The 10,937-nt window shown below is 37.2% G+C and overlaps 1 protein-coding gene across 3 annotated transcripts in view; it reads right to left on the bottom strand.

Moving 5' to 3' along the window:
* LOC107642417 (transcription initiation factor TFIID subunit 1) overlaps window positions 1-10,937 on the bottom strand; it is a 24,250-nt gene that overhangs the window by 4,838 nt on the left and 8,475 nt on the right. For all 3 annotated transcript variants that reach the window (XM_016345765.2, XM_021122792.1, XM_021122793.1), the window contains 11 exons: window positions 10,206-10,448; window positions 9,717-9,838; window positions 6,886-7,036; window positions 5,537-6,647; window positions 4,607-4,809; window positions 4,155-4,392; window positions 3,225-3,561; window positions 2,709-2,918; window positions 2,440-2,532; window positions 1,716-1,919; window positions 503-709 (listed from right to left, as the gene is read on the bottom strand). In XM_016345765.2, the coding sequence (XP_016201251.1) occupies window positions 503-709; window positions 1,716-1,919; window positions 2,440-2,532; window positions 2,709-2,918; window positions 3,225-3,561; window positions 4,155-4,392; window positions 4,607-4,809; window positions 5,537-6,647; window positions 6,886-7,036; window positions 9,717-9,838; window positions 10,206-10,448 (3,119 nt within the window). The remainder of the gene's footprint in view (window positions 1-502; window positions 710-1,715; window positions 1,920-2,439; window positions 2,533-2,708; window positions 2,919-3,224; window positions 3,562-4,154; window positions 4,393-4,606; window positions 4,810-5,536; window positions 6,648-6,885; window positions 7,037-9,716; window positions 9,839-10,205; window positions 10,449-10,937) is intronic.

Raw genomic sequence — 10,937 nt, 5'->3', positions numbered from 1 at the left:
GAAGCTAATACTTAAAGATGTATGAAAACAAAACAAAAACTTGTCTAGATGCTGCACACACACACACACACACACACAAAATGAAAATAAACAAAAATAGAATGGACAGGGGAAGTCTCAATATGAATGGTATCATGATGCAAAGCATCCGGCATTACATGGGGTCCGGGGAAAGCCCGCACCTAAGCTACAATGTGAGCAGCCTAACCTGATGCAAGCATCAGCGGCTGATTCCACATCTAAGAACCCAACCTTAAGGTCAAACGGAGACAGCTCAACGCAAAGACAACTCAAGAAAGGAGACCAAGAAGGTGCCTTCTGAATACTTATCCTATTCAAATAAAAATTGCCTTTAGCTTAGTGGACCACATTTTTAGTATGAATTAAGCACTTTGCAGAACTAACAAATATATATATTCCTCAAGTTCATGATGGAAGCAATTCAACGAGATAATCTCTAATTATCTCAGATTTCCTCATAACTAATCTAAAAAAGACCCACCTCCCGTGCAGCCTCCATGCTTAATCTACGGAGATCAGCATCTGTACCAGTAACAGTGGAACCACCCCGGCCAGCAGCAGCTTTCTTTTTCACCACTGCACTAGACACTGGTGCCTTTGGAGGTGCCCGAGCATAGCTAAATCCCAAGCCACGGCCAGATGGATCCCCGACACCAGTGATTTCCATTCGTTCAATATTTTCCTTACCCTGCCAAAAATAAGGATAAAAATTTACAGATTTATAAGAAAACTTAACAAATACGAAACCATCAGATAGTGAAAAGTTCTCATTACATTGCACAGCAATATTATTTATAATTATTCTTAATGATCCCCACCTTCCAACAGCTAATTCCTATTTTAAAATACTAAAATCGAAAACAATAAATAAATGAAAGCAGCATAGCCATTTATTTCCAGCAATAGAAGTAAACCATCACTAAAGCGCTAATAAATGCAACAATACTTTGCTGTCCGAACACAAATTCAAGTATAATAACAGAACAGTTTATGTTCATGAATTGCAGTATATCTTGGCCTTATGTGAATGCCAGAGTAGAATGTTTCAGACTAAATTAAAACAAAATTCATTCAAGTGAAGGCATGATATTATTAATGGAACATCTCAGAAAGGATAAAGCTTACGACTTGCTGTCGCAAAACTTTTTTCAATTAAGGGATGTGAAATATAGAAGAAATAGCCATATAAAAATAATTAGTTTTTTTTTTTCTGTATTTGGGCCTTGGCACAAGATTTGTGGTGAACAACCAATATCACATTACAAAGCTTCAAAATCTTGTATAAAATTAAATACATAATCAAATGGCACTGCAAAAGAACATTGGCAACTCTTGCAAGGAGAAATTAAATGCACATCTAAACAAAGACAAGCAACAATTCAATCATTCTATAATAGTCGGTTCATGAATCCATGCCGATTGATTCTTTTTGTTCTCGCCCACCCCCACCCGCACCCTCTGCTTGCAAAAATATGTATATATATTTTTGCAGTATTTGGGCCTTGCCATGAGATTTGGAGTAAAAAAATCAATATCACATTGCAGAGTTTCCAAATCTTGTACAAAATAAATAACAAATGCCACTGTGAAAGAACATTGGCAACTGCATGGAGAAATTATATGCACATCTAACAAAGACAACCAACAATTACATCATTCTAGAACATCTCCAAACCGAATTGAACATAGATCACCTGGCTTGTACAGGCAACAAAGTTGCTACTCAAGTTCCAAGGAGTAATCTGCAGTTCCCTTTCAATATGTGATGCAGCAGCCAGTGCAATCGCTTCATCGGGAAGCCGACTCATTGCAGACGAAATATTAGTAGGGTGTGTTTCGGTTATGCCTAGATGTTTTAGACGGTAGAGGCCAGCTTGCATGCTTTCATAAGCACAAACCTAAAACAGGAATGAGAAGAATAATATTAATCTAAAAATAATGAGCAGTTAGGCACAAGAAACAAGATTCAGGACATAGATTGACAAGCAGCCAAAAAAATTTTCAAAAAACATGCACCCACCCCTAGTTCCCCTAACCCACACATACCAAAAACAAATAAATAAAATTAGAAATTATGGCGAGAGAGCGCAGAACAAAGTTGCATGAAGAATTTATAATTAAAAATTATTGCAATCCAGACAGTAAACTAAGAAACTAACGAGGTTATCAAAACAGTACAACGCAGAAAGAGCAAACACACAAGCACACAAATCTATGATAACTCTAATACTTTATCAAAACCCAGCTTTTCATCAACCCATGGTGCACTAAGAAACAAGACCCCAATGAAACAAGCCATTGATGGACCATCACATCATCACCAACAGATGATCTCCTGTGTTATCATATTGCATTTCAACAGAAATGTAGTGTTTAATTCCTCACAAAACAAACTGAATCTCATAATACACAACTTACAAGTTCTGGGGTCACCATTTTTCTTAATTCGTCCTCAGACCACATGCGAAAATTTCGCTTTTTAACCAAAATTGACTGTCCATTTGTTCCCCTCTGGCAGCAATGAAGAAACAAGGATGCATAAAGAGAAGCATAATCAGTACTGAAAAATATGATAACAATATATAAAAGCACCTTGAAAAAGTCAATTCAAAAATGAAATGTAGGAATTCTTTTAGCAACCATCTTTAATAAATAACTTCAATAACAACCATTCTGAGCAACAATACCTGTAAAGTGGCATATTCCTTAATCCTTTTACGGAAAGAGGCTTCTGATAGGTAAGGAAATTGTGACAGGAGCTCATCAATACGGACGCATGGGAGGAAGTGCCCCTTCTCTGCCACTTGGAATTCACGGCACATGTGTACTAATAGCCTGTTCATCATGTAAGTCTGAAGATTCTTACTTCCAGGTGATAACACCTCCATCAGAGGCTCCTGCAGAAAGTGATTGAATAAACCATTGTATCCTCATCGCAATGATGAACTTTATTTTCTTTTTTCATTCTATTGGAAATTTTCCAGATACAATTTTAATAGCTCAATTGCAGTATGCAACAAAGGCAAATTAATCGAGATACATGACACCTTATGTCTGCTTGAAACATTTTGCCATAGAGATTTGCCAAACAATATAAGATTTGTATAGAAATTCCTTAGCTTAGAACTAAGGCAACATTCATAAACATTGATGAAGACAACTATTAAGTACTGACAAACAAAATATGTAACGATGGTACACACCTGCTGTCCAACAACATTAATTTTATCAATGCGCCTTAGCGATAGCTTTCCCTTTGGTGAGCGTACCAGCAGGTAGTCAGTTAATGGAACTTTATGAGGAAATATAGGTGCTCTATACATATTTGTCTCCAGTGAGGACTGACTGCAGCCAGGTTTCAAGTCCCCAAGGAACGGAGATTTATCAGCTGGATCGAGAGATATAATGTGCCCCAAGCTATTATCAGTGTTGCGTAATAAAGAGCCAGATTGATCATCTGGAGAACACTTTTGATAGTACGTACAAAGCCTTGCACCCATTCCAGCATTGCCCAAAAGTAAAGGCCTTTCCTCACAATACCTACATAGAGGACACATTTAATGTGATTTCCAACACAGTATCTGCAATGATAATCCTATCTGGCAATGAACACAGTACAAAGGAAACCAAGACAATGAGATTTCAAATGTAGTCTTTGCAATGCCCATCCTTTGCGAAAACAAAGCAATCAGATTATCACCACTGAAGAAAGAAGTTTGTCGAAAAGGGGGGAGCTTAGTTGCATCAGCCACAAACCAAGTTAAGGATGATATTAGGTGCATGCGTCAAGAAATGCATGGGGAACTTGACAAGACAACAGACAAATCACTAGACAAAATGGGGAAGTGTTTATGCATAATTATGTATACTTCAATATGGGTGCTGCATAAGTTCAGTTATCAGGCACCAAAACATATATAAAGCTAACAGCCAGTGGAGGTTTTATGATAAGAAGGTCGCTTGTCAATCAGCAAATAAAGAAACCAGCAAATAGCAGTGAATTTCAGAAAATAGTAATTTAGATTGTCACTCTCCATCTCTTAAAGACGAACTTTTCCTATGGCAACAAAATAATAAATATAACTCCAATTTAAAGCACAAACAGAGTACCAAAATAGTTTCAAGCCACTTACTCCATCAGAAAAACATGGCCATCTTTCACGGACAGATCAGACTTTTTCTTGAATGCCCCTGGAGGACGCAGTGACTTATTCTCACCAGGAACCCTTTGTGCCCTTGACCACAAGTGAATCTTTGTCCGTACAAGGTGTAACAATGAATTTGGTTGAACGTTCTGTGCAGCAAGTGATTTCTGATCCTCAAGCTCCCTCCCCAAATAAAATGTTTTCACGTTTTCTGATCCCTTGAAATCTGTCGCCCAAAAATAATCCCCAGTAAGTTGTGCAAACAAGAGATGAAAGTAAGAGACTAAAACAAAAGCATAAGGAAATTAAAATATTAGAGAAAATAATCAAAACTGCAAATCAAACTATGATCTTACTATATGTTTTAAAGTTAGAGAGAGAGAGAGAGAGAGAGAGAGAGAGAGATTAATGCCAGAGGAAAGAAAAACAAAAATGACAACCTAGCTTTTTAGCAGCTTTTGCTTTAACAGAAGCTAGAGTTTCTTCAGCATCAACATGTAGTTTTGTCCCCTTGCCACCCAAGCTCTTCATAATAATTTTCATGGGTCCCTGTGTTGACAGTTTTCTCTGTTCTCTGACAACAACCTCACTATCATGGGGATACCATAATGCTTTGGGACGGTGAAAATTTGCAATATCTTTACTGCAAGAAAATTAATAAGATTATAAATACATAAATATGCAATGTAGAAGACAATAGATAGCAGGAAGAAAAATACAATAAAATAAAACAAAAAATCATATTTGGTATGTACCACTCAAAACAAACTGGAAATGCAAGAACTTGATAACTGACATACATAATGCCTATGTTATGAGAGGCAACAGATATATCATAGAATGCGTAGGTCTAACAGATTAGTGATGACTAATTACAGGTGCACCATGGAAAGTGTCAGATATCACAACCAATGAACAAATTCTTACGATACACATGAGTGAACGTTAATACAGATGTTCAGAGATAATAATGATAATCAGATTTTTTTTTAAGTAGGAAGATCATCACGAATGCACAGCAATACTTGTCGATTTTAGAAAAACCATATTTAAGATTATTGGATCCGTAGCCAATAAGATAACTCCAAAAAAAACACTGAGATGCAAGGAACAAGAATACAACGAAAGCATGCAGCAAGTATGTCCAGTCAATCCAAACATCAAAAATAGGAACACCGTTGGAACAACTTGAGCAGAACACCAAAGAGGAGCCACAGACATAATTTCATTGTAAACTAACTTAATGGTCAAAAGCACACTCCAAAAATAATTCTTTAACAGCATATTATTATTGTTTACTTGATTTCTTTCCATGCAAAAGTAAGAAGGCAGAGTCAACAAACCAATAATTAATAATTATAAATTCTTACTTGCTCAACTTCAACTTCATTGTCTGCAGCTTCAGTGCAGGTTGGGAGTGGAAAATTTTGACACCATGCGCTGAGCGTTTCTTAGAATTTGACTTCAGTTGCTGAGAAGTTTTCCTGTTTGAATAATGTTTATCATTAGCAACATATCGCCATCCATATTGACCTCCCTGTACTGGTAGCTCAGAATCCCCACTGCTTGATTTTAGGGAACGAGTCAAAATCATAGCCCCTGCATGAAGGTGAAGATGGCTACTATTCTTGTTATCCAAAACTTCGAAGTGCATTTGGTCATCTTCAAGATCAAAGATAAGCTTTGGTTTCACAGAAGGTTTATTGAACTCCCATATAATATTGTCTAACCAAGACCCCTCAGCCAGGTCTCTATTTTGAGACATCACCTTGGTAAAACGCTTTACATGGCCAAGCTCATTATGCTTTTCAGATGTGTACTCCCCTCTTCCATCTGCATAACCAGTGTCATCCATCTCTGATCTGGATTCTAACCTCAAAAGCTGGGGATGAAATAGATTTTTAGATAATAAATCAGTTTTAGCATCAGAAGAGTCCCTTGAGCCAAATGGTTCCAATGATAAAGGAGAGCTGCACATGAAAACATTACTTTTTTTCTCCTCCATTATTTTCTGGGGCTCCAACTGTATATTCTGTATCCCACTTTCAATTTCTATTTCACTACCACCAGAGGCTCCCAACTCTGGTCCCGAAATTTCACAGCTCTCAAAATTAGTGTCACTTACAACAGGAGAATTGCCCCAAATGATTTCATCTTCCCAATCTTGCTGATCAAGAGGATAAAAATTGGCTGACAAGACATAAGTATCTTTCCATGGAAGCTCATTCGTGAAATCGCCTTTCATTGGTTCAGCACTAAGACAAGAGTCCTTTTGTTGTCGATCATCTTTCGTAGGTGTCGAGGCATCCCCATGAAGAAATCCAAATTTTGGAAATTCCAAATCAACATCATTACTTTCTGATGCATCATTATGGACTACACAAGCCTGTTTGGTCAGTGAAAGACTAGAGAATCCCTTGAGGAATGCCTCTTCATCCTCTTCTACAATATCATCAGATAAATCCAATGATTTGTATCTATCTGGAAATACAACAGGAGAGAAAAGCAGCCAATTAGTACAGAAACCACAAAGACACATTGTATAGAAAGCACGTCATTTTGCCATTAAAATCTCTCAACTGCTAAATTACAACCACATGAAACAGCGATTGTGTTAAAACTATTTCACTTTTCCAATAAAACTCCTCATAGAATAGCACAATAGATTCACATTTGCAAACAAAACCCACACAAATATCCCCTATATCTAGGTAAGTACCGTGTGTAACAGAATGCCGATGCTCTCTCCTTTCTCCTTTCCTCAGAGGTTCATGAATACCAAAGATTTCAGAGAAGCGTAAAATTTCCATCCCATCTTCCACATACAAAACTGGCAACGGCGTAGACCTTTTCAGAACTTCAGGCCCTTCCTGTTTGTTTCATGAATTAAGACATTAACATGTCAATAGAAAGTCAACCATGATAATTTTATAATCCTGTCAACAAAAATGTATCAAGTTAGACAAAATTATTATTAGTTTATTCAACATGAACTGAGCTTTTGCCAGTGTAGTACACCTGAACTATATCTACAATTACTACTTTTACTAGTATGAGTACACCTATAGACTTAATCACAAACAAGGTGCACACAGAGGAACTGACTGACTCTTCCATAACCTATACATTTCCAAAGGCTTTTTACAATCCGGAGAGATATGGGGCAGAAGCAAACAAATGGCTCTATATCTTAACATGCCACTTATAAGGGCTGTTTGTGCATGGAAAGTGAGCAAGTCCACCTACCTGTACCGACTAATATAAAAAGTTAGGGGAAACAAAGACCAACCCTAACACATTTTGTCATAGAAGCTTTAATACCAGTTAATAGCTATCTCTCCTAGATGTTTCAATTTTTGGATAGATAAATGAATGACTTTTCGGCCGATCAATGTTTCCCAAGACAAAGAACCATCTATGCTTGAATTTTACATAACTGTAAAGGAAGAGTGGCATTGCCAAGGTTTGTACTCAATATCATTCGGTCATAGGGGGTTCAGCCACAAACAGTGAACCCTTTTCCCACAAGACGGGGTAGCCTACAAATGAGACTGATGCCATACAAAAGAATGAGGGACAAGCATTTGTTTGAAACATATTTTTCAATCAAAAGTATATATTTGTTGAAATACTTCGATATTGATAGAAAAAGAAAATATTTTATTGCAAAGAAGAGAATGTAAAGAGGTTTCTTTGACACCTAAAGGTATATATTTGTTGAAATACATATTCATGCCATTTGTTTCTACACTTTTTGGGTTGCTGGTGTCTAAATATAACAGTAATCCATTTCTTTTCATATGTCTTGTACACAATGTAAGAACTTTAATAACGAATTTGACTAGTGAAGCTTTATTTTAATATTACTTGTAAATTGATTTCCGTTTTGTGAATGCTTTAAGTTAAATGGCCATGAGTTGAGTCATTGTAAGAGATATGATTTCCATTTTTAGTTAAGAGTTTCACCCGCGGGTAAAAGGAATTTGAAAGCCGTCATTAAATCAATCAGCTTCCTTAGTAGCATGGTCGTTCTGCTCAGTGTTTTAAAATATCGGTTATGGCGGCGCCATGGCGGTATGGCGTGGCGGAATTTGGCCTCGCCGCCATACAGAGGCCACCGCAACGTGGTTTTCACGGCGGGTGAAAAGGCGGCCGCAATTGCGGTGGCGCCATGGCGGAACGCCATTGAAATGGCGGAAATGGCGGTGGTTTTCGGATTTTTTGAAAAAAATTGGGGGTAATTGGGTAATTTAGGAAACCCTAAGTGATACCTTTAACCCTAATTAGCCTCTGTTATTCAAAAACTTATCTTCCTCTCTTATTCACATCAAAAACGGCTCTCGTCTTTGTTCTCTCTTCTCTGTGCCTGCCGTCGGCGTTGATCTTCGCCACCCATCGTCGCTGGTGGTAGCCACCCGTCGCCGCTGGTGGTTGCCGCCGCTCATCACCACAGTTCCCTCTCTCTGTTTCGTAGTTACATACATTCCCTTTTTTTTTCTTTGTTGTTCGTTCAGTTCATCGTCTCCTCTCTTCCCTCATAAACCTCTCTTCCTCCAATTTTTTTCCGTTCAGTTCAGTTCACTATGTCAACTTCCAGACCAGCCCCTGATTCTAATACCCCTGCTCCTGCCTCTCTGCCTCTGCTGGTCATGCTGCTGGCATTGCTCCTGCTCATCCTGCAGCTGCTGTCCGTTCCAGTAGAATTGAAGCAATGGGGGAAATAAGCCTACGGCAAATACTAGGAGAATACAACAAAATGGAAAAAGCAAACAACCTGCAGCTCCAAAGGGTGGACCAAGTTGTTGAGAGCTAGAATTTAGATGGTTTATTTCATCATTCTTTAGTTTAAAGACATGATGAGACAATGGCTTTGGTCTTTCTTTTAAGCTTTTAGTTTTTATGTTCTATATCTTATGTTTATTTGCTGAATTTCCTATTATATTTGCTGCATTAATTGGATGTCTTATGACTAGAAAAATGTTTATATAGATTAGATTTTATAGTTTATTATATTTGCAATTTTTCTGCATGTTTTTTTGTACATATATATGCATTTTCAAGGTAATCTGCCATTTCCGCCATTTTCCGCAACGCCATCCGCCATTATTTTATGGCGGATTTTTGGTTCACCGCCATGAGCCGCCATCTGCAATCAAAAACTATGGTTCTGCTACTTAACATGCCTTATTAAACAGAATATTAGCCCTCTTTTAATCTGGTCCAAAAAATATAAACAAAGTCCTTCATCATCTTTTTCTAAAGTTATCTGGTCCAAAAAATATAAACAAAGTCCTCCATCATCTTTTTTTGAAGTTTCAAACGTTACACTCGTTCATAGTCTCGATTAAGAGTCTACAAGCATTCTAAAACTAAAACTAAAAGCAATCATGATAGAACTCAAGGTCTACCTTGTCGCACGTTTAAACCAGTGTATTCCCATAATCATCAGAAAATTACATCATTTAAATATCAATCAAGTTAATAAACATTAGACGGATAGAAAGGAGGTGAAAGCAGACATATAGTAAGCAGGACGAAAATGAAACCAACCTCAAGTGTCTTTACCTTGATGGCCAATTCTTCAGTCTGGTGCAACCCAACTTGTACATCACGTTCAAGCGCACTGTCTTTGTCTTCTTTAGATGCATCTACAACACTCTTTTCCTGCTCCCCTGAAAGAGAAAAGCTGACGTAAGTGAACTACAATACTTCAATTTGCTTCCCCTACCATTTATGGTTTTGAAAGCATTATCAAGAGGAGTCTACCAACCCAGTGAATAGGTGGACTAAAGTGACACCAACAGACTTTTATAAGGACCTGGCCAACATTTAGGCATTGTTTTACATTTTGATAAACAGTAAAATGGACTTGCTTCACCAAGGCACTTTCAAACAAAGAAACATTTTTCTTACATAAATTAGAAGTACTTCTTCACATATCAAATTTAAACTGAATTGGCACAAAACCACACCTTTAGTCGACTGTACAGAAAGTACAACAGCAATACCAGTGATGCATGTCAGGTAAATAAATATTACCAGCCAATGAGACAGCTTTTGAATCATCAACTCCATCTTGTTCCTTGTCAGATTCTTCATCATAATTTTCATCATCAAAGACAGAAGTTCTAGACCCTAGAGCTTCCAGGGAGGCTTCAGCAGCGAAAAATTCCTTTTTTGGTAGTAAATAGTCCTCTTCATTTGCAGCTTCAGTCTCTGGGCCATCGTACTCCTCATCAATATCTTCATAATCAACTGCATCTTCAGCCTTTTCAATAGAGTCTAAACATCAGAAGAATCCCAGTTAGTAAGTTAAACAGATAGCTTCACTAGACATTAGAAACCCAAGCTAAGCAAGACTTCAAACAGAGCATGCATGTCAGAAGAATTAACTGTAATTGTTAACACTTGCTATTAAAGTTTAATAATAAGATTCTCTTCTAACAATTTAGCAAAGAAAAGCATATCTATGATTAAGAAACAGACAAGTATAACCTAGTTGACAAACTACAAATGACAAAGTATATCAGATGATGTCTGAAAAGTAGCATAAAATTTGGCCCATTAACACAGATAGAGCATGCAAGAATTAACTGTAATTGTTAACACTTGCTATTAAAGTTTAATAATAAGATTCTCTTCTAACAATTTAGCAAAGAAAAGCATATCTATGATTAAGAAACAGACAAGTATAACCTAGTTGACAAACTACAAATGACAAAGTATATCAGATGATGTCTGAAAAGTAGCATAAAATTTGGCCCATTAACA

The sequence above is a fragment of the Arachis ipaensis genome, chromosome B05 (assembly GCF_000816755.2).
Source record: "Arachis ipaensis cultivar K30076 chromosome B05, Araip1.1, whole genome shotgun sequence".
NCBI classification, from domain to species: domain Eukaryota; kingdom Viridiplantae; phylum Streptophyta; class Magnoliopsida; order Fabales; family Fabaceae; genus Arachis; species Arachis ipaensis.
The sequence above is the reverse complement of the archived record's forward strand: the minus strand, read 5'-3'. Positions and strand labels throughout refer to the sequence as shown.